The sequence below is a fragment of the Eptesicus fuscus genome, chromosome 4 (genome assembly GCF_027574615.1).
Source record: "Eptesicus fuscus isolate TK198812 chromosome 4, DD_ASM_mEF_20220401, whole genome shotgun sequence".
Taxonomy (NCBI): domain Eukaryota; kingdom Metazoa; phylum Chordata; class Mammalia; order Chiroptera; family Vespertilionidae; genus Eptesicus; species Eptesicus fuscus.
In genome coordinates this window covers 112,662,903-112,686,556 of record NC_072476.1, presented here as the reverse complement: position 1 = coordinate 112,686,556, position 23,654 = coordinate 112,662,903, and the positions used below count along the sequence as shown (strand labels likewise).

General features: G+C 64.8%; 1 protein-coding gene across 1 annotated transcript in view; it reads left to right on the top strand.

The window, feature by feature from the left end:
* ANKRD55 (ankyrin repeat domain 55) overlaps positions 1-17,132 on the top strand; it is a 34,759-nt gene extending 17,627 nt beyond the window's left edge. The window contains exons 6-11 of the mRNA XM_054714373.1: positions 2,190-2,318; positions 5,830-6,014; positions 7,590-7,760; positions 10,913-11,526; positions 15,223-15,315; positions 17,038-17,132. Coding sequence (XP_054570348.1) covers positions 2,190-2,318; positions 5,830-6,014; positions 7,590-7,760; positions 10,913-11,526; positions 15,223-15,315; positions 17,038-17,132 — 1,287 coding nt within the window. The remainder of the gene's footprint in view (positions 1-2,189; positions 2,319-5,829; positions 6,015-7,589; positions 7,761-10,912; positions 11,527-15,222; positions 15,316-17,037) is intronic.
* Positions 17,133-23,654: the final 6,522 nt, after the last annotated feature.

Genomic DNA, 23,654 nt, shown 5'->3' with positions numbered 1-23,654 from the left:
TCTGCAGAACCCGTACGTATTACATGCGCCATAACGTTGTCACTATTCAGAGAAGCCGTGGGGTGACTCAGGTCTCCATACGGGACCTTCGACAGGACCGACAGTCACTTCTAAGCGTGACCCCACACCCCGGGTGGGGGCAGCGGGGGCAGAATACATATATGTCAGTACCTCACAGGAAGTGAAGATTTGCCAGCGGCCCTTTGAGAAGGGGTGCGAGGTGATGACCAATGGAGCAGGTCACGGCCTGTGCGGCGGCCCGGACAGCGGGAGGGCTCCCCTGGAGAAGCGAGGAGGCCCTGGTCCAGCTCATCACAGCGGAGATCCCCACATCTGAGCTCGCCTCCAGCGCGAGTCGCCAGCCTGCTGCGTGCAGAGCGGAGGCGTGAACCCGCCACCCCACGCAGCCAGGCCCCTCACCTGTGTGCGTCCCTCCTCACCTGTCCCCTGTGGCGCTGGCAGGAACACCCGGGCAGGGTGAGGGCTGTGGTCGAGGGTCAGCGAGGCGGCCCGGCCGGCACGGCTCCGTGGTGGAGCATCGACCTCTAAACCAGGAGGTCACGGTTCGATTCCCGGTCAGGGCACGTGGTTGCGGGCTCGAGCCCTGCAGGAGGCAGCCGATCCATGACTCTCTCATCATTGATGTTCCTCTCCCTCTCCCTTCCTCTCTGGAATCAATAAAAATATACCTTAAACAAAGATTTAGTGAGGCACCAGGCAGGCGTACAAAATATGGCCGTGCCCACCCCACCCGCACGGCAGCCCCGCACCGAGCATGGGGGGGGGGTGTGGAGGTGGAGGTGGGGGGTGTTGTTGTGAGACCGACTCCTCTCGCCTGTGCTCAGGGGACAGCGATGAACAGATTGTAGTTAAACTGATCCTTGCCGGTTCATTCGCAACGACGTTCACACCGACTCTCGCCTCCAGAGCACGTGGCCCGTGGAGGTGGCCGTCTCGCCTGTGGAGGTGGCCGTGAGCCTTGGGGCCGCCTCCGGTCCTGGGTTCCCATGGTGCTCTGGGGGACGATCCTCAGACGGAGTCCTGTTCTCCTCCCTTGCCCGTGTGTCTGCCTGGAAAGCAGAGCCGGGTTTTGTAAGAGCAAGAGACGCAGCCGAGGCCGGGGCAGGTCCTCTCTGTGCCGGCGTCTGCTCGGCGCCGTGCCCGCTCCGGGCTCCGGGCTCCAGGCTCCCACGGCAGCAGCCACACGGGCTCCCACTCAGCCACGCGGCCATCCTGAGGCCTTTGGTCCCGGGTACGGGGGCCACTTCACACCGAGCCCGTGACGGATGCCGGCGGCCTCAGCCCGCGCGAGGACACCCACGCGGAGCAAAAAGCATCTCCTCCCCTGAGTCCCGATCTCAGCCCGGGGCCGCTGTGCCGTGAGGGGCCGGGGACGCGGGGACTCCCGTGGCACGCTTGCCGTGGGAACGCCCGAGAAGGCCACTGCGCTTCCCCCGCTTCCTGCCCACGTGGCGCCGTCACTAGGAGCCCGGGCCTCGCGGAGCTCCGTGTCAGAGGCTGAAACGGGACACGGACACAGACCACGATCTAATGGTGTGAACGTGGAACGGGCCGGGTGCCACGGGCAACGCCAGCGCCCCGCGGACCCCACGCACAGATCCGGTGGACCCGGTGGCATTGTGCTCCTGCTCAGTGGGGCGTGGGCTCTTTAACGGGAGGTTCCGGCACGTTCTCCCCGCTCTCCCGCACTCAGCTGACAGGCGAGGACGGAGAGAAGCGTGCGGGGCCCCGGGCTTTGTGTTCTGGGCCGGCCTGGAGGCTGCGTGGCTGTGCTTGCGTGGCAGTGGTCACGTGTCCGTGGTCACGTCCATCCATCGCCGCTGTCTCTGCTCTCGGTTGTAGCAGCCGGGACAGGACAGTAAACAGACGGTGCCCTGCCTCGAGGCAGGCGGCCCCAGCACCCGGCCACGCCCTCCCCGCGGCTCCGTCCTGCCCGGGCCTCCCCCGCGGCGCTCTGCGTGAGTCTGCAGCGCCCGGCGGTCTGAGCGGCCCTTCGGCTCACGTGGGCGCGTGCTGTCTGTCTTCCGCTCCCGCCGCGGTCCGTGGGGCAGGGGCCTCGCCGGCCTCCCTCCCTGGTGTCCTCGGCACAAACCGCCCGCAGCAGCTGTGCTGGACGCACGGCGGGAGGATGAGTGACCCCGCCCCGCTCACCCCCATCTCGTTCCCAGGGAATGACCCCCCTCCACTGGGCGGCCTTCCACAACCAGCCGCAGCACACCCAGGTCCTGCTGAGGAAGGGGGCCGACCCCACCCTGGTGGACAGGGACTTCAGGACGGCCCTGCACTGGGCGGTGCAGGTAGGACCCGCGGACCCGGCGTGTCCGGCCGGCGGGGGGGGGGGGGGGGGTCACCGGCAGCCTCACCCTCAGCGGCAGTTTCTACGTTTGACACAGAGACTCCCCTGGTCTCCCCCGTCCGCGCATCCGCACCCCCGGAGAGCAAGCTGCCGCTGGGAGGACTGGGGCATCCACCATTGAGAGGACACCCTGCCAAGACGCAGGGGGCAGTTACCGACCATGGGGGCAACTCGTCCCGCTGTTCCACACACTCACACACTCACACTCACACACTCACACTCACACTCACACACACACACTCACACATTCACACACACACTCACACACACACACTCACACACACACACTCACACACACTCACACACACACACACACACATTCACACACACACACTCACACACACACTCACACACTCACTCACACTCACACACTCACACACTCACACACACACACTCACACACTCACTCACACACTCACACTCACACTCACACATTCACACACACACTCACACATTCACACACACACACACATTCACACACACACACACATACTCTCACTCACACACACACTCACACTCACACATTCACACACACACTCACACACATTCACACACACTCACACACACACTCACACACACATACTCTCACTCACACACACACTCACACTCACACATTCACACACACACTCACACACACTCACACATTCATACACACTCACACACACATTCACACACACATTCACACACACACACACACACACACACATTCACACACACTCACACACACATTCACACACACACATTCACACACACACTCACACACACACATTCACACACACTCACACACACACACACACTCTCACACACACTCACACACACACACTCACACATTCACACACACACACACTCACACTCACACATTCACACACACACTCACACACACACTCACACTCACACATTCACACACACACACACTCACACATTCACACACACACACACACTCACACACACACATTCACACACACACTCACACACACACACATTCACACACACTCACACACACTCACTCACACACACACACTCACTCACACACACACACACACACACACACACATTCACACACACTCACACACACACACACACATTCACACACACTCACACACACACTCACACACACACATTCACACACACTCACACACACATTCACACACACACACACACACACACACACACTCACACACACACTCTCACTCACACACACACTCACACACACACTCACTCACACACACACTCACACACACACACTCACACACACTCACACACACACTCACACACACTCACACACACACACTCACACTCACAGACTCACACTCACACACACGCCTACTCCCATACACAGTCTCACACACTCACATAATACATACACCACACACACACACTCACACACATTTGTAGTCACACACCTCTCCCCCCCCTCTCTCCCCACCCCCTCTCTCTCTCGGTGTCTGCACCGGCGCACGGTGCGCCCGATCTCTGTCGGAGGCTCGGAGCCTGCGTCGCTGTCTCACAGGGCGGCCACGTCAGGGCCCAGCCCAGGAGTCAGACGGGCCCCAGCCCGCAGGCCGAGGGGCGCTGAGAGCATGGGGGGAGCCACACGGCTGAGTTCCAGGCGCCTCCTCGGGGGTGGCCACGGGGCGCCTGCCGTCCCTGGCGCACGTGGCACTGGGCCCTCTGCCGCCAGCCCCTCCTCCCTGCCTCCCACGGCGCACTGCCAGCGCGGGGTCCTGGCCAGGGGTCCCCCCGACAGGCGTGGCACCAGGTGTGTCCAGGCCACAGCGGCGCCGGGGGCTGCAGGGCAACCTGTGCCCGAGGTCGGGGAGGGGATAAGCGATTGGGAAGCTGCTCTGTCCCTCCCACGTGGCTGCTGTCCCTCTGCGCCCGCCAGCCCCGGGCAGAACCGGAGCCAGCTGGCTTCGTCCCTCCACCTGCCCAGGGCACTCTCAGCGTCTCACCGCCCGCCGCCCCTCAGGCCGCCCCCTCGCAGTGCCCGCGGCGACCTGGCCGGGACCCAGGAAGTGTCCCTCAGTGGACCGGGCCCAGCACCTCTGTCATTCACTCCGCCTCCGCCTCCGCAGGTCTGGGCGGGCGACGCGTGTGCCGTGGGACCGTCTTCCCAGGGAGCTCGGGCCAGTGCGCGGCCGCCCCCTCCCCGCAGCCACCGCCCTTTCCGAGCCACTGCCCTGGACCTGGTGGCCGGGCGGGGCCATCAGCAGACCCCCCCCCCCCATGCCGGCCGCGCTGGGCTCTTCGGGGTGGGAACCCTGTTCATTTCAGTCCTCACTCGGGATTCTTTCCATTTGATTTTAGAGAGGGGGAGGGAGGGGGAGGGGAGAGAGAGAAATGCCCATTGGTTGCCTCCCGCACGCACCCCAACTGGGGCTAGGGATCCAACAGGCGGGGAGACCCACAGGGGGAGACCCACAGGAGGGAGATGGGGGAGACCCACAGGGGGGAGACCCACAGGAGAGAGACCCACAGGGGGGAGACCCACAGGGGGAGACCCACAGGGGGGACCCACAGGAGGGAGACCCACAGGGGAGACCCACAGGAGAGAGACCCACAGGGGGGAGACCCACAGGGGGAGACCCACAGGGGGGAGACCCACAGGGGGGAGACCCACAGGGGGAGACCCACAGGGGAGACCCACAGGAGAGAGACCCACGGGGGAGACCCACAGGGGGAGACCCACAGGGGGGAGACCCACAGGGGGGGAGACCCACAGGGGGAGACCCACAGGGGGGACCCACAGGAGGGAGACCCACAGGGGGGGAGACCCACAGGGGGAGACCCACAGGGGGGAGACCCACAGGGGGGGAGACCCACAGGGGGAGACCCACAGGGGGGAGACCCACAGGAGAGAGACCCACAGGGGGAGACCCACAGGGGGAGACCCACAGGGGGGAGACCCACAGGGGGGAGACCCACAGGGGGAGACCCACAGGGGAGACCCACAGGAGAGAGACCCACAGGGGGGAGACCCACAGGAGAGAGACCCACAGGGGGAGACCCACAGGGGGAGACCCACAGGGGGGAGACCCACAGGGGGGAGACCCACAGGGGGAGACCAACAGGGGGGACCCACAGGAGGGAGACCCACAGGAGGGAGACCCACAGGAGAGAGACCCACAGGAGAGAGACCCACAGGGGGAGACCCACAGGAGAGAGACCCACAGGGGGGAGACCCACAGGAGAGAGACCCACAGGGGGGAGACCCACAGGAGAGAGACCCACAGGGGAGACCCACAGGGGGGAGACCCACAGGAGAGAGACCCACAGGAGGGAGACCCACAGGAGAGAGACCCACGGGGGAGACCCACAGGGGGGACCCACAGGGGGGAGACCCACAGGGGAGACCCACAGGAGAGAGACCCACAGGGGGGAGACCCACAGGAGGGAGACCCACAGGAGAGAGACCCACAGGGGGGAGACCCACAGGAGGCTCTGCTCCCCCAGAGCGGGAACAGGCTGCTGTGCTCCATCATCCTGAGCCACCACCAGGGCCCGTCCATCATCAACTGTGACGACGAGAGCGGGAAGACGTGCGTGCACATGGCCGCGGCCGCGGGCTTCAGCGACATCATCACGGAACTGGCCCGCGTCCCCGAGTGCAACCTGCAGGCTCTGGACCTGGACGACAGGTACCGGGGCTGAGGGGCTGGAGCTGCCACCTCCACACGGGCACGGCCAGGGCGACCCGCCTGACCCCTCCTGCCGGCCACGGTCATACGTGTGCCGGGACCACCTGCCCCTCCAGCCATGGTCATACGTGTGCTGGACCCTCTCTCCTGTCCATCGTGGTCACACGTGTGCTGGGCCCCCTCTCCTGCCAGCTACGGTCATACATGTGCTGGGACCACCTGTCCCTCCAGCCATGGTCATACGTGTGCTGGGCCCCCTCTCCTGCTGGCCATGGTCACACGTGTGCTGGGCCCCCTCTCCTGCTGGCCATGGTCACACGTGTGCTGGGCCCCCTCTCCTGCCAGCACGGTCACACGTGGCAGGGACAACGTGACCTGCTCTCGGGGCAGGCAGGGGCGTGTGGAGGCGACGCGGAGGGTGCGCGGTAACGTGTCCCCGTTTGCTGGGTGCCCTCGTGTCCCAGAGGCGCTTCCTGTCAGCTTCCTGCCGGTGAACGCGTTCCTGACGGGAGTTTGTGTCTGCTTCCTCCTGGGTTCTGTCCTCAGGGCAGCACGGTGCACCCCGGACAGAGCTCTGTGTTCAGAACCGGACGGGACCTGTTACACACACACACACACACACACACACACACACACACCCGTTAGAGAGGCGTCGGGGGGACCAGGAGCGGGTCCCCAAGCGGAGCCGTCCCGCAGGCGCCCTCCCCGCCGCGGGGCTCAGCTCAGCTCCGTGGGGGCGGGGGGCTCAGTGGACACGGACAGCACACCCCAACGGGGACATCGGGAGGAAGCGCGAGGGTCATACGTGACGTATGGCCTTTACCCTCTCACGGAGCGCAAAGCGAGCGCAGGTGCTGAGTTTGGACGTGAGACCCCGAGTCCCTGGGGGGCGCCTCTGGAGACGCTCAGACGCCTCAGCGCGGAGGTGGCCGAGGGCGACTCCATCAGGACGCGTCTCCCTCGCTGAGCCGGGCCTTTCCCGGGCGGCGGGCACGGATCGGGCCGTCAGGGCTGCAGTCGCGGGGGAAAGGGAACAACCCGGAAGGAAGAACGGCCATTGGACGAGGAGGGCGGGGGGCCGCCTGCTCCATAAGCTTCCAGAACCAGCTCCGAACAGAGATTCCCGTGGGCGTGTCACGCTGAGCGGGGCCAGCCAGCCCTGTCCACGGGGAAGGACGTGGACCGGGGAGACAAGAGGCCGAGGGGAGGGCGGGCGCTCAGGGCGAGGGGGTCCCGGGCCCCTTCCTGCCCGGCTCGGCACCCGCCCGGCACCGCCGTTCTCCGCCGCCACGGCTGCCTTCCCGTGGACACAGCCTGTTGATGGTGGATTTTTCAGAAGCAACCGCAGTCCTTCCCTTTCCCCCCCCCCCACAGAACGTGCTGTGGGAGGAGGAGCAGGAGGCGGAGGAACCGGCGTCCCAGCTCCGAGTGGCTCCTCTCGTCCCCCCCCTCCCCCCCCCCCCCCCCCCCCCCCCCGCACCAGCACCGTCACCCTCGCCAACGAGCCACACGCCTTCCCGCAGCCCGCGCCCGGCCGCTCCCCGCTCACCCTGTGCCGTTCCCTCCCGCGTCCAGGACACCCCTGCACTGGGCGGCGGCGGCCGGGAAGGCGGAGTGCGTGCGGTCCCTGCTGGACCTGGGCGTGGACAGCAGCCTGCGGGACGTCAACGAGAGCGCGCCGCTGGCCTACGCGCTGCACTGCGGCCACGCGGCCTGCGTGCGGCTCCTCGCCCGCGGCGGGGCCAGGTGAGCGCGGCCCTCGCCCCTCTCCTCCTCTGACATCAGTAACGTTCCGTGTAGAGTTCACGCGTGACCGTGTTTTCAGACATCGCGCTTGTTGGCATCAGCCCGGGGGCTGTCGGGAACGCTGTCCTGTGTCACGGCTCCCGAAAGCCCGATTATGCGTGGAAGCCGGGCCTTGGCCGTGGCAGCGGTGACCGCCGACTGCTGACCTTGAGTGACAGGCTTGCTGCTCGTGTCTGAGCGCGCGCCTGCGGAGGTCTCTCTGGAGAGCGGCGTGTGCCTGTCAGTCACGAAACGGCGTCCACGAAGCGCCCGGCTCATAACCAGGGCTTCCCCTCAGACGCGGGCACCCTGAGTCTGTGGCAGGCTCGCTCATGAGCACTTCCTGTCTGTCAGAAAGGCGCACGCACGGGTCGCTGCTCGATGGCAGTCACCCTCCCGGGCACGGGCGAGGTCAGTGGCGATCCTGGCCGTGCAGGCCCTTCGACGCCGACGTCTTGGCTTGCGCCACGGACCCACGTTTCAGCCACCATCTCCCCTGCTCCCGTGGCGCAAAGCGCAGCCGGTGAAAAAGACAATCACTTCTTGATGCTATTTTTAAAAATATTTTTTTACTGATTTCAGAGAGGAAGGGAGAGGGAGAGATAGAAACATCCACGATGAGAGAGAGTCATGGATCGGCTGCCTCCTGCACGCCCCCCACTGGGGATAGGGCCCACAACGGGGCAGGTGCCCCGACGGGAATCGAACCCTGACCTCCTGGTTCACAGGTCGATGCTCAGCCACGGAGCAGTGCCAGCGGGCCCTGATACCAATACGAATGTCATTTTAACCCCACGCCTCCCCCTAAGGACTGCCAGGACCCCTCCCTCGGGCTCGGGCCACACGTGCAGACCCAGGGCCTCCGTCCAGCTGGTGGCAGGAGGAGGCGGCTGTGGGACCTGCTGACGCAGCCTCATCAGCACAGGGACGCGTTCTGCTGAAGGAACTTGAGAACATTCTCACAGCCCCCGGGTTCCGTCTGGGCCTGCCAGGCGTCCGGAAGTTGTACTCCGTTTTCCAAAAAGCCTCGGAGAAGGTGACGGAAGGAAGACGAAACGCATCCAGGGGGACAGAGGCTCACGTATGCGCCGTGTGGCCTGCAGCCGAGCCAGGGATGCTCCCAGGCCAGGTCCCAGCGTCTCACTTAGAGCAGCGGTCCTCACCTGCGGGTCGCGACCCCTTCCACAGGGGTCGCCTAAGACATCCTGCATATCAGATATTTACATGACGATTCATAACAGTAGCAAAATTACAGTTACGAATGGTTGGGGGTCACCACAACATGAGGAACTGTATAAAAGGGTCGCGGCGTGAGGAAGGTTGAGAACCACTGCTCTAGAGAGTCCTGGCTGGGGTATCCCAGTGGGCAGAACGTCAGCCTGCAGACTGGAGGGCCCTGGGTTTGAGTCCGGTCAAGGGCACATGCCCGGTTGTGGGCTTGGTCCCTAATGGGCATGCAGGAGGCAGCCGATCCATGATTCTCTCTCATCATTGACGTTTCTCTCTCTCTCCCTCCCCCTTCCTCTGAAATCAATAGAAATATACACTGAGTGGCCAGATTATAATGATCTCTGAACGCATAATAATCTGGCCACTCAGTGTCTATCCTACATAATAAAAGGCTAATATGCAAATTGCCCCCTCACCAGGAGTTCGACCAGCAGGCAGGCCAGCCAACCGCCCATGTCCCCTCCCCCTGGCCAGGCTGGCCAGACCCCACCCATGCACAAATTCATGCACTGGGCCTCATATATACACACACACACACACACACACACACACTGAGTGGCCAGATTATTATGCGTTCAGAGATCATTATAATCTGGCCCCTCGTGTGTATTTTTAAAGAGAGGGCTGCAGTCTGGCTCTCGGGGCCCGTGCCTGGTCAGGCTGCGCCGTCCACGCGCCCACAGGAAGCAACCGGTCCGCTGTGGCCTCCACAGAGAAGAACCGAACTTTCCGAGGCGCAAAAGCAGAACAGGCGGCGGGAAGCACCGCCAAAGGCCCGGCCTGGGCTGACCTTCCCTCCCGGGGACGGCCGCACGCCTGGCGCTCACTTTCCCCCACGCCCACGCGGCCTTCACGCTTCCTCTCTGCAGCCCCCGCCCGGCCGCGCCTTCCCCGGTGTCCTCCGTGCACGTGGTTATCCAGCGGGAAGTTCAGTAGGACCGGAAGGGAAGCAGACACGCACGCAGCCCCCACTGGCAGCCGCCGGGAGCCGACAGTGCCAGGCTCTGCCCAGGCCTCCGGGCCCCTGACACCCGGGACCACAGCCCCTCGGCCCCGCCCGCCCACGGGGCAGCTGCCGGGAGCTCGCCTGGGCCTCCAGCTCTGACAGGAGCCCGCCCTCGCCGATGCGCACCCGCCCCGAGAGGGGAGAGCAGGACGCTTGGGGCGGAGTCAGCTCCGTGTCCCTGGTGGACGGACGACGGAGGGGAAACTGTGCCGGGACGGCTACGGCTCCGGGAACGAGAGGCTGCCGCTAAGACGCGTCTGACGGGAGGTCGGACGCCTCCGGGACGCACTTCTGCGGAGCAGCGCGTTCCCGTTCTCCCTCACGCAGATGCCAAGGGCCCCTAACACTGCGCACCCCCCAACACGAGCTTCCGTCGGCCTGACAGGAACACGGCATCGCCCTGACGCGTTCGCACCAGGCGGGTGCTGCTGCCGCGTGTTATCTGACAACCTAGGCCCGTGGTCGGCAAACCGCGGCTCGCGAGCCACACGCGGCTCTTTGGCCCCTCGAGTGTGGCTCTTCCACAAAATACCACGGCCTGGGTGAGTCTATTTTGAAGAAGTGGCGTTAGAAGAAGTTTAAGTTTAAAAAAATTTGGCTCTCCAAAGAAATTTCAATCGTTGTAATGTTGATATTTGGCTCTGTGGACTAATGAGTTTGCCGACCACTGGCCTAGGGAGCCGAGGCCGGTGCGCCTGACAGCAGGCCTGGCGTGCTGAGAACCCCCCGGCGCCCACATTGGAACCGCTGCCCTGGAGGCGGGCTCGGGGCTCTGGGGGGTCCCCCGAGGCCCGGGATGTCCCCCCAGGCAGGCTGGACGGGACGGGAGAGGCGCCGCCGGCCCCTCCTGACCTCCATCTTCCCTGTCGTTGCACAGAGCAGAGCCGGCCCGGGCCCTGCCCGCCCCGAGCGGCCGGCCCCCGCGGAAGGAGGGCCGAGGCCGCGTGCTGCGTCAGATCCTGGGCAGAGGCCGGAAGGAGGAGCAGCGGGCCGCGCCGGGGGACCCCGGGGAGCTCCCCTCGGGCGTCGACGACATCATGGCCACCTTCGACAGCACCGCGGAGACGGGCTGCCCGGAGCAGGGGCCCAGGGCGGACGCGAACCAGAGGAGCTCGGGGGGCTGCGCGCACCCCCTGCCCGAGCAGAGGCCGCCAGCCCGGCCGGGGCTCCCGCCGCTCAGAGCGCAGAGCCTCCCGCCCATCACGCCGGGCAGCCACCTGCGGACGGCCTCCCACGCCGGCCTGGGCCCTGGCGCCCCCCACGCGGCCCCCAGATCTCAGCAACGCTGCGGCGAGCAGGACTCACTGAGCCACAGGCCCGGCGGCCAGGCACTGCCCGACCCCTGGAGAGGCGACTCCGGCCAGGGGCTCCCCAGGGTGTGGCCGGGGCCCCCCGCCGAGAAGCTGCTGGACAGGTTGCTCCCCGGCAGGTCCCGGCACCAGGACGTCCCGGGGCCTCCACACCTGCCTCATCTGCCTACTCCCTCAGCAGGTGGGTGGCTCCCTCTTCCTGGTCCTGGCAGCGCGGGGACCTGTCTCAGGTTCTGCTGAGGAACCAGGCGACGCAGCCTGGAGGGCGGGGCCCGAGCCACGTGGGCCACCAGTCACCGTCCTTCCTGCGGCCCCGGGTTCGAGGTGTCCGGGCTGCGGACCTTCCGCTTTCTACCTCCCCTCCCCACAGAGCAAGTCTAAGTGAAAGCACCGTCTCCTCTTCCCGCAGCCGTGGTGCCGGGTCTTAGAGCGGGAAAGTCTCTCTTCTCCACTCGCGAGGACGAGGACTCGTAGCCGCGGGGTGGGGACGCTCCCTGAGGGGTTGACTTGTTTGTGTGACTGTTTTCTTTCTTTCTTTCTTTTTTATTTCAGAGAGGAAGGGAGAGGGAGAGAGATAGAAACATCAAAAATGAGAGAGAATCCTGGATCGGCTGCCTCCTGCACGCCCCCTACTGGGGATTTAGCCCACAGCCCAGCCTGTGCCCTGACCGGGAATCAAACCGTGACCTCCTGGTTCATAGGTCGACGCTCCACCACGGAGCCACGGGGACCGGGCTGGGTGACTGTTTTCAGATCAGATGGTCCGTCCCCATTGCAGACCTGAGCGTGGCCACGCCTTGTGTGTTCACTGCAGAAGGGAATGCGGTCACACTCCTACGGTTCAGGGCCCCACATGTCAGCGACAGGCCACCACTCGCTCCGCCCTCATCCTCAACATCATCCGTGTCGTTCATTTTTGTTCTGTCCCTCAGAGCATTTCCCGGGAGGAAGGAAGTGGGGGGAGGGACAAGGAGGATGTTTCCAGCTGACTCAGCTCCCACGCAGATGTCATCTTCCGTTAAGTCCCACACATCTGCTTACGTCTCAGTAGTCAGACCTTGAGTCGCATTGTCACACCTAGCTGCCAGGGAGGCAGGTAATTGTCACATGGTCACATCTAGCTGCAAGGGAGGCAGGAAATTGTAGTCACATGGTCACACCTAGCTGCCAGGGAGGCGGGGAATTGTAGTCACATGGTCACACCTAGCTGCCAGGGAGGCAGGGAATTGTAGTCACATGGTCACACGTAGCTGCAAGGGAGGCGGGGAATTGTCATCTTTAGCTGGTCATGTGACTCGCCGTCCAAAATTGGATTTTTGTTTCTAAAAGAGAAGAGGGGGCAGGCGTTGGCTAGAGAACTAGGATTCTGTTCCGTGTGCCTTCTAAAGCTTCTGATATTATTTGAGGGAAAAGGAAATTCAATAAACTTGGTTTGAGGATTTGCTTCATTTTTCCACTGAAGTCACTAGCAAAGTCCTGGGTTGAATGGCAGAGTAGCAGAGGAGAAGCCGAAGTCTCCAAGGGAACCCTAAGTCAGTGAGCCTGTGTCGGGGCATTTTTGTTTCCACCTGGGTTTCAGAGGCTGCTGACCAGCAGCCATTCTGGGCGACTGAGTCATGATGAGGAGAAGGCTCCCGGGACCTGCAGCAGCACCTGAGCGCTCAGGGACGCGGACCTGCTGGAAGGACTGCGCGTCTGACTGCACAGTGACGTCCGCCTCCTGTCCAGGCCCGAGATCACGGGCGTCTCGTGGGAAGGCCCTCCGTCCGTCACTCCTGCGTCGTGAATGGCTACCAGGCGCCTGTCCCCTAATTTACCAAGAGGCAGCGTCTCCACTGGCTAAGGGCTCTGAAGCCACCGTGCAGGTCTGACCTGCGCCCCTCAGTGTAACCCACTGGGCTGTCTCCTGGACAGAGTGGCCCCCAGCACTGGCCTCCCTCCCCTTCTCAGCCACTGGGCCTGCCGAGCCCTCCCCTCCCCCCAGTTTCTTCAAGGTCTCCCGGTTCCCCCACAGCCCGCCTTCCCACTCTGTGACACCTGCATGCCTGTTCCTTTTACCTTCTGCAGCCGTGTGCTTGACAGATTCCTACGATCCTTGAAAAACCAGCTCAAAACTCAGGTGAAGTAAAAATCCCCCTGACCTCTGACCTCTAACCTCCCTAGGAGTTGTGACTTGTGCTTACTGCTCATCATAAAAGACGCTCCACCTTGCTGAGCCTCCCCCTGCTCAGCCTCCTCTCTGCTCAGCCTCCCCCCTCTTCAGCCTCCTCCCTGCTCAGCCTCCCCCCAGCTCAGCCTCCTCCTTACTCAGCCTCCCCCCTGCTCAGCCTCCTCCCTGCTCAGCCTCCCCCCAGCTCAGCCTCCTCCTTACTCAGCCTCCCCCCTGCTTAGCCTCCTCTGGGCAGAAGCTAGCCCTTCCCCCTCAGCAACCGGCAGGAGGAGTCTCACCTCGTTCTAGAGATAAACAGGGAGGCAGAGAGAGGTTGGCCTTCCTGCCCCAGGTCACAGAGCTGGCGAGGATGTGAGGTCTATGGGCTCTCAGACACTTTTTAAAAATATATTTTTTTATTGATTTCAGAGAGGAAGGGGAGAGAGAGAGAGACATCCATGATGAGAGTCATGGATCGGTGCCTCCTGCATGCCCCACACTGGGGATCGAGCCCACAGCCTGGCCATGTGCTTTGACCGGAGTGGAACCCGGGACCCTTCAGCCTGCAGGCCGACACGCTATCCACTGAGCCACACCGGCCAGGGTGCTCTCAGAGCCGCCCACCTCTGTGATGCCGCAGCCTCCTGGGCCCGATGACCCGTCTCTTCCGAATGCACTGCGAGCCCTCCGGCCACCACGCAGCAGACGCGCGGATTTCCGTCCGTGTTTTCATGACGACTCTCCTCCTTCCCTCGGTTCCTCCCTGTGAGCGGGGACCCCTCCTGCCTCCTCGTTCTAGGACCGCGTTCCGGACCCTGTCCCTCCCCACCGCGGAGCCCTCCCGGAGGCCTGCCTTCCCAGCGAGCCACCCGCCCGCCCCGCCCGCCCGAGGGGTCAACGACCTGCTCCCTCTCCCCCCCCCCCCGCCCTCTCGCTCCCCCCCAGCGGCTCCGTCCCTTCCGGGGGTGACCTCGAGCCCTGTGGGGACTCCCCAAGGACAGTGTGTGGTGGTGATGACGACACCCGCTGCCTCATGGGGGGGGGGGGGAGTTGTCGGGGTGACAGCAGGAGATCACGCCCAGTACTGAGCCCACTTTCTAACCAGCGTCAGGGCTTCATTCACAGGATCCAGAATCGCCATTATCTCGGGTCTTGGTTGTAAACTTCTGCTCAAACGTTCGTGTCGAAGGAGCCGATGCGGGTTTGACGGGATCCACTCGGGAAGGTTTTCGTTGTTTGTTTTTCGTGTCGATCGTGGCTTTGCAGCTGCTGACCTCCCGGGGCCTCAGGAACAAACACAGGACGGCAGGCGCCCCCCAGGGAGCTGGGGCGTGTTCCACCTTCGTCAGGTGGCGCTGCTCCGCGCCGGCCCGGCCGCCGGCCACTGGGCTCGCGGACACGGTCCCCCTGGCGCAGGCCCCGACGTTCACGCCGTCTCCTGTGGTGGCCAGCGTGCCTGCTCACAGCATTCATTTAACTCGTTCACCCCCGAAGGGACTTTTGATACCTTTTCCTTTCATTCAGACAGTGCCTGGCATACGACAGGAATTCAGTCACGTGTGGCTGTTATTATTATTATTATGTTGTTGTTGTTGTTGTTGTTGTTGTTGTTGTTGTTAGCATCTTACCTGGAGGCCTCTCGCAGAGTTGATGGTTCTCTTATCCACTGATTCTCTAACTGGCAGTCCGTGAGTCCTAAGTGACTGATGCGAGCACGTTTGTCCCCAGGGCCAGGTTTCCCGCATCGCTCCCCACACAGACCCGAGGTCAGGGACGTGCCCTTCGCCCGGACCAGCCTGGCCCCCCTGGCCGACCGGAAATGTAAGTGACCCGCCCCCGCCCCCCGCCCCCTGCCTCCCGCCCCCCACAACCCCCCACCCCCCGCTCCCCGCCTCCCGCCAGTGCCGCCACGTCCGGGCGCAGCTGAACGTGGTGTCCGCTTCCTTTCGTTTTGAAGTGTGCGGGGACGGGGACGGGGACGGGGACGGGGTGGGGGGCAGAGCCGGTCCTCACAGCCTGTCCACCGGGCAGCGGCTGCTCCCTCCCTCCGGGCGTTCCGCTGGGACTAGGAAGGCCGGCACCCGCCTTGCTGTCTGTGCTGCTGTCACGGGCCGTGTGCGGAAGAAGGGGTGACAGCCTGCTCCTGGGGCGGCCCCCGTGCCCTCCTGTGATGCGTGTCTGCCCTGCGTCCACGCCCGCCCCGGCAGGGAGGACGCGCTCCGTCGGGACTGCGTGGCTGTTGCCGATTCCTGTTGTGTTTTACCCAGAACGTCCCACAATACAAACACCCATCAGCTCCCTCCCGCCGGGACCTGCGTGCTGGTGTTTGCAGGTGCGACCTGGGGCGCTTCTTCTAAAGTCGATTCCGGGCCACACGCCCCGACACTCAGGTCTGAGGCAGGCTCGCGTTGCTCCCATTGTGCAGATGGGCAGACTGAGGTCTCGCTCAGCAGCCTTCCGCGGTGAAGAGCGCGCCAGGCTACGGGCAGCTGCTCCCAGCACAGCGTGCTTCCCGGGCCCTCAGGTCTTCCTTCTCCCCAGCCCAGCCCCCAGTTAGAACATGCGCCAGGCACACACACGTGCGCGCACACACATGCACACGCTTGGCACACACATGCACACGGACACACACTTGCACACACGCCCGCCCTCCGCTCCTCTGGCCTGCAGGGGGTGAGTGAAGTCGGAGCTGCCCCCCCCCCTTTCTGGACCCCCGTCTCCCCCTGAGCCTGGGACGGGGCGGCCTGCCGCGCTGTTGGGAGAAGGAAATGAGATGAGAAGGTCAAACCCTCGGCAACCGTTGTCCAGAGGAGATGTCCCCTGAGCCTCTTGTGCCCCGACCGTGGGGAGGGCGCCGACGAGCCCTCGGGGGACACAGTGACCCGGGATGGGGCAGCACCCCGTCATTCAGCAGAAGGAGAGGGAGAGGGGGCGGGCTCCGCCAAGTCCCACATGAGCAGCAGAGAGCGCGGTCTCTTCCTTAGCTCGGACTCCTCTGCGTGCTCCCCGCCATGCCCGCAGACATGCACACGCATGCACACACACACGCACACGTGCACACATGCTCTGTGCGCAGTGAGCGTTTTCTGCGGTGGGGACTCCGTCACGAAGGAACGTCAGGTTGCCCTGGTGACCTTGCTGCTGAGCAGAAAAGCCTCCGTCGGACAGACATCTGGGTGTGCAGTCTCGTCTCCCCAGGACGTGCCCTCACTCCTTAGCAAGTAACACCTTGGCCCTGGCTGGGCTGGCTCCGTGGAGAGAGCATCGGCCTGCGGACTCAAGGGTCCCGGGTTCGATTCTGGTCCAGGGCGCGTGTCTGGGTTGCAGGCTCGATCCTCAGTAGGGGGCGTCAGGAGGCAGCCGATCAGTGGTTCTCCCTCATTATTGATGCTTCTCTCCCTCTTCCTCTCCCTTCCTCTCTGAAATCAGTAAAAATACTACATTAAAAAAAAAATAAACAAGAAATAACCCTCAGGCGTCCTGCCACCGCCCCCTCGAGACTCAGAAGCGGCTTTGACGGTCTGTCTCCTTCTCTCCCGCCAGTTCTGTCCGGAGAGCCCCTGCGGACGAACCGCGTGCTCCCCGCCATCCCCAGCCAGCGGGGCCGCGGGGCCGCGGAGGAGGGCGAGGAGCACTGACCCGACCGGGCCCGTCCACCACCCCTCGGAGGGCGAGGCCGCTCCGGTCGGTGGGAAGAGACTGACTCCGTGAATCGCACTCTGTGAGCCACTCGCCGCTTTATGACCGAACGTCTTTATTCCAAATAGAGCGTTTCCCGAGGAAGCCGGGAGCCCCGGGCTGCGCCTGCGGGCGAGGCCGGCGTGTCCGTGGCGCCCACGCGTGCTCTCCGGGAGGCGCGGCTGCCGGGCCGGCTGGGGCTTACACAGCGCTCCGCTCCGTGTCCAGCCTCGTCCGCTCCGGCCGCGCCCGAATCCCGGACGGTGTATCCAGGCTCCGCTGTTCTGTGCTCGCGTCCACGTATGGACGGCTCCAGAGCGGGTCCACTGTCCCCGCAGAGAGGGCCGTGCCAGCCGGGGTCCACGTCTCGGCCCAGCGGGACGGAAGGGCGTGTCCACGTTCCTCAGGTTCGCTGCGTGTTGCACCCTCCGTCTCTCTGTTCCAACACACAGGTCCCGGCCTCCTCAACGCAGCCCCAAGGCTGTGACTTAGAGCTCGGAGCTCGCGCCCGGCCCCTCCCAGGGTGTCAGGGTGTCTGTGTGCTGTTGGGGCTGGTTCGAAGTTCAAGGCTCCGCCACACAAGATCACAGTCACTCCGTGTTATTACATTTTTAAATATGTTTTTATTGCTTTCAGAGAGGAAGGGAGAGAGAGAGAGAAACACCCATGATGAGAGAGAATCATGGATCAGCTGCCTCCTGCACGCCCCACATGGGGGGTCAAGTCCGAAACCCAGGCAGGTACCCTGATGGGGTAATTGAACCGTGACCTCCTGGTTCATAGGTCGACGCTCAACCACTGAGCCACACGGGCCGGGCCCTCCATGCTATTTCGGAGCCTGGGTGTGATTCTGTAAGCACCTCAAGTACAACACGTACCTTTTCCATCAGCTTCACTTGTTTAGAGAGGGCAGACCGTGCCAGCAACTTGACAGACGCTCCCTGAGGCCAGCACAGCCCTCTCCACACGTGTAGGACGTGTGCAGCGCCCGCGGGCAGCAGGCACTTACACGTGTAGGACGTGTGCAGCGCCCGCGGGCAGCAGGCACTCGCACGTGTAGGACATGTGCAGCGCCCGCGGGCAGCAGGCACTTGCACGTGTAGGACGTGTGCAGTGCCCGCGGGCAGCACGCACTCGCACGTGTAGGACGTGTGCAGTGCCCGCGGGCAGCACGCACTCGCACGTGTAGGACGTGTGCAGCGCCCGCGGGCAGCACGCACTCGCACGTGTAGGACGTGTGCAGCGCCCGCGGGCAGCAGGCACTCGCACGTGTAGGACGTGTGCAGCGCCCGCGGGCTGCACGCACTTGCACGTGTAGGACGTGTGCAGCGCCCGCGGGCTGCACGCACTTGCACGTGTAGGACGTGTGCAGCGCCCGCGGGCAGCAGGCACTCGCACGTGTAGGACGTGTGCAGCGCCCGCGGGCAGCAGGCACTCGCACGTGTAGGACGTGTGCAGCGTCCTCGGGCAGCAGGCACTCGCACGTGTAGGACGTGTGCAGCGCCCGCGGGCAGCAGGCACTCGCACGTGTAGGACGTGTGCAGCGCCCGCGGGCAGCAGGCACTCGCACGTGTAGGACGTGTGCAGCGCCCGCGGGCAGCAGGCACTCGCACGTGTAGGACGTGTGCAGCGCCCGCGGGCAGCAGGCACTCGCACGTGTAGGACGTGTGCAGCGCCCGCGGGCAGCAGGCACTCGCACGTGTAGGACGTGTGCAGCGCCCGCGGGCAGCAGGCACTTGCACGTGTAGGACGTGTGCAGCGCCCTCGGGCAGCAGGCACTCGCACGTGTAGGACGTGTGCAGCGCCCGCGGGCAGCAGGCACCTGGTCGGTCCAGGAGAGAAGAAGGGAGGAAGCAGGGGGCAGGGTGGGCGAGGGAGAGAGATGTGGGAGTGATGGTGAGCGGTGAGTCGTGCGCAGTCCCGTCCGGGCGATGGCGGTCATCAGACTCGGGGGTCAGGAAGGAGAGCTCCTGTGACCTTCGGTGCGGCCCGGCCAGGCAGCCGCAGGCGGGACTCCAAATCCAGTCCAGGGGCCTCCCTCACGGCCGCAGACACAGAGCAGGCGAATGGCATTCAGCAGATGGTGGACAGTACCCACGGCCCTCGGCAGGAAAGGTCCCCGCCCGGGGGAGGAGGCCGCCGGCCCAGCCCTCCGCGGTGCCCCAGGTGAGCCGTGAGGGCTGCCGCCTGCCCGTCCTTCTCTGAGGCCCTCCGTCTCCCAGATGCCGCACAAGCCGAGGCCGGCCTGGCTCTGCTGCTGCCAGGAGCCGGTCCCTCTGGGTGTGTGCCCCGTGAGAGTCCCGGCGACATGGGGGCGGGGGAGCAGCCCAGAGGGGCCCGGCCCCTTAATTCAGAGACTGTGTACACGGCAGCAATGACAGGGTTCCATTAAAGGACGTTTGCCGGCGTTTGCTCGTGCGGAGGGAGCAGGCTGGGGGTGGGCAGGCCCGAGGCTTTGGGGCCTGGGGAGCAGGCAGGGGGGCGGGGGGAGTCACGGACGAGAGGAGGAGAGACCGCAGCACGGCTCTCGCTCTCCTGTGTCCTCCGGCTGCACACGCTCCTCGCTGTCCCGAGTGTTTACGTGAACGTCCGGGCGCTGACCCGAGCCTCGGACAAGCGCCCTCACGCCGATGTTCACCGCGTCATGCCTGCGGCCCCGAGACCACGGGACCTAAGGAGGGGGCGGTGGGTCCCGTGCTCCGCCCGCCAGGCAGCCTGCGCTAGGAGCTGAGTGGCCGCGTGGACGCCCCGCTCTCCGCCTCCCACAGGCACGTGAGGGTTCCCCGCGGTTCAGGGGACTTGGCGACGGCGGGTGGAGGACTCGGGAGGCAGTGAGATTGTGGAGTGGCCATGGCCGGCCCGTCCGCTTTCCTGTCTCAAGGTCTTTGAAAGGCCCTTTGGATTCGCCTCTGCCGGGGGCGCGGGAGGCAGACTCGGGGTGCAGAGCCCGACTCCGGACAGCCTGGCACCCAGGGGGCCTGGCAGCCCGCAGCCCGCCAGGAGGAGGCCCGGCGTCCCCTGCGGCGGCTGGCAGGGCCCGTCCCAAACAAGGCCAGCTGCGGCCGCCCTGCCCGCGCCCAGGCGTGGCTCCTGGTTAAATACTGCGGTTATGTAGGCTGGCGGATCCCCACCTAATTTTCTTAAAAAGTCATTGGTTGGCTGCCTGCACGCCCCACACTGGGCATCGAGCCTGCAACCAGGGGATTGAGCCCACAACCCGGGCATCGAGCCCGCAACCCAGGCGTGTGCCCTGACCGGGAATGGAACCGTGACCTCCTGGTTCCTAGGTTGATGCTCAACCGGTCGGTCACGGGGTAAAGACTCAAGTGGCAACTGCAAAAGTCAGACACGTCACCGTCCACCTCTCTGCCCGATGTGCTCAGACCCCAGCTCCGTCTGCGCCAGGACACGTCAGCAGTTCTGCTGGTTTGTAAGCCGTGTCGTCACGGAGCCCACGGGACGGCTCTCCCAGGACACGTTGGCAGCTGCGTCCCCCGCCAGCCGAGCGGCGAGGGCTGGCTGTGCCCTGATGGTGAGGGAGGGCGCAGGTGTAAGGCCCACCCCAGCGAGCATGCGCCGGACGACGATCGGGCGAATCTGTCGGCGCCTGACGAACGGCCTGAGGTCCGACCTGCACGGCCTCCCGGATCCCCCCCAGGTCAGTGTGGCCGAAGTCGGTGCTGAGTCCTGGGGACGCTACGGCCCGTCCCGGCGAGGATGCGCGCAGTTTTACTGAAATAAAGAGAAGGGAAAGTGACTCTCTGGAAGGCCGTTTCACTGAGGAAATGGGGATGTGGTTTGGCCTCGCCCGGCCCCTGGGAACAGCAGGACACACAGCCAAACTCCGCGGAGGTGCTTTCCCGGGGCCCTTGTCGGGGTGACCCTGCGACAGAATGGTGCCGGGTTCAGGGGCGCAGCTCTGTCCGGCCTCCCCGAGTACAGCACCGTGTTCTCCTTCCGTCCCCGTGCGTCCCCTCTTCCGTCCCCGTGCCCCCATCAGCGTGCCCTGTCCGCGTCCCTGGATGCTGCTCCTGACGCCGAGCAGTGAGGACGGCAGTTCAGGCTTCCCCGCCCTCCTCCCGCTCCCGTCTCAGCTGGTGTTTGTTTCACGATCTTTTTTTTTTTTCATGATTCTTTCCACCAGTTTTGCAGTCCTGGCCTCAGTAACGCCCCATCCGCCTCGGCCCGCGGGCGGCTTCCTGCTCCGACTCCCCTCCTCCCAGGCCCTCCCGCTGGCCTTCACCCAGGAAGGGGCCCTCCTCCCAGGTCCTCCCGCTGGCCTTCACCCAGGAAGGGGCGCAGGCACCGCCCACCCCCGGGGCCAGGACCCAGCCCCCGCCCACCCCGCCCCCCACGAGGCCTGCCCAGCGTCCACCCAGGGCCCCGGCAGCCGGGAGCAGACAGAAGCCGCGCCCGCTGCCCCCACCGGGGACTGGGTTTTGTGTGACACACAGAGGGGGCTCCTGAGGGGTACCCCACATGCCACGGCACCCGCTCCCCAGCGCGCACACAGCCGTCCCAAAGCTGTCGCAATAACAGGGCTCGGCCGCTCCTGGGGGCAGGTTTCATGAACTTCCGGTGACGAAGGTTTCAACACTCGGTCTGCCCTGATTTTGCCGCCTCCGACCCAGAGCAGGGCTGAGGGTGGAGGGGCCACGTCGCGGCAGAAGGGAAAACAGGAAACGGAGTTCTCGGGAGGAAGAGCCGGAAAGGAGGCTTTCACCGGATTTGGGTGCAAGTGTCCAGGCCCGGCTCTGCCTCCGCTCCCTCCGCTCCGGGCCGCCCACAGGCTCCATCCGAGGCCCGGGCTGTCCTGCTCCACCGCCCACGCCCGCCGCTGCTAGGCCTCGCCCCTCCGGCTCGGGCTCCGGCTCTCGGGCCTAACGGGCCCTGGGCCTGGCACGCTCCGTCTCCTGCCACCTGCCCCGCCCAGGGCCCCCCGCCCACCCGCCTCCATGGAGAGGCCCGGACCCCACGCCGACTGGGGGAACCTCCCGGCCCAGCCCCGGAGCTCCCTGGGGACCTGGGCACGACGTGGCCCACATCTGCCCGCACTTCTCCGTCCCTCGATGACCGTCTCCCGTTCACTTCCCTCTCCCGGACCTCCCTCCCTCGGAGGAAGGCTGGTTTCCTGGGGGACTCAAGGTTACTGGGTTCACGGGGCGTGGGGGGAGCGGGAGTGGTTGCCGCCCACAGTGGGGACTGGAGCCCCGAGTTCGGGGGACCCCAGCCGCCACGGGCCCTGGGCCCTGAGTCTGCTCCCGGCCGGCTCCCCTCAACCCCCTGGTGAGGGAACAGCCGGGGAAGGGGGACTCTGAACAGAATTGGTCGAGTTTCTCCAAGTCACTGACCCAGGAAGGGGCCAAGCCTACATGTGGTCCCTGCGTGGATTCCCGTGTGAATAACCCGCTGTCAAAAGCCTCTGGGAGCCCGGCCGGCCGGCGTGGCTCCGTGGTTGAGCGTCGCCCTAGCAACCAGGAGGTCACGGTTCGATTCCCGGGCAGGGCACAGGCCCGGGTTGTGGGCTCCATCCCCAGTGCGGGGCGTGCAGGAGGCAGCCGATCCATGATTCCCTCTCATCACTGATGCTCCTCTCTCTCTCTCCCTCTCCCTTCCTCTCTGAAAGCAATAAAACTGTATTTTTTAAGACGTCTCTGGGAGCAATGTGATATGGGGATGGTTGTTTACTTCATTAGGGTTATGATCATGTGTGGCGTGTGGTGTGTGGTATGTGGTGTGTGGTGTGTGGTATGTGGCGTGTGATGTGTGGTATGTGATGTGTGGTGTGTGGTGTTAGGGTTCCGGCAGAAAATGCCCTTATCAGAGATGCATACGTGAGCACGTGGGCGGCATGGCCACCTGGTGAGACGGGAAGGAGGTGGTGAGCGTGGCAGGTGTGGGCGATGGGCCGATCTGGGGCACCTGGTGGGGTGCGCGTCCCGGCGGCTCCGCCTCCTGTTTGCGGGCAGCATCACCCTGCTGGCCTCCCCGAGACGGTGCCTCCCGGGGTCATTCCTGGGTGCACCCCCGAAGGCCAGACCCCAGCTGCCCCGTGCCGCGCTTCCCCGAGACCCTCGGCCCTCCGTGTCGGACGGCCGGGCCCCTCCCGCCGTGTCTCCGAGGTTTGCCTGGACACGAAAGGTCTGACTTTCAAAGTTTAAAAGCGTGAGCCGCCCCAGGTGGGAAGAGGAAGCTCCCCTCAGTCAGTCACCCCAAGGAACCCCCCTGCCCGGTGGGGGCAGCCGGGGAGGAGTGTGGCCCGGGGTGGGGGGCTGTGTCGGGAATTGGGGTGGTGCTTCCCGGAGGAAAGGACCCCTGGGCTGTCTCCACAAATGGGGGGCTTATCGGGCAGAGGAATCACCCTGTCCTCCAGGCGGGGCACCCTGATGCGGGGGCAGAGGACATGGCTTTGAAGCCACCGCGCCGCCCCTCCCCACCAGGCGCCTGCCGGCTCTGCCTGGGACCACGTTCTGGCTTTTCTG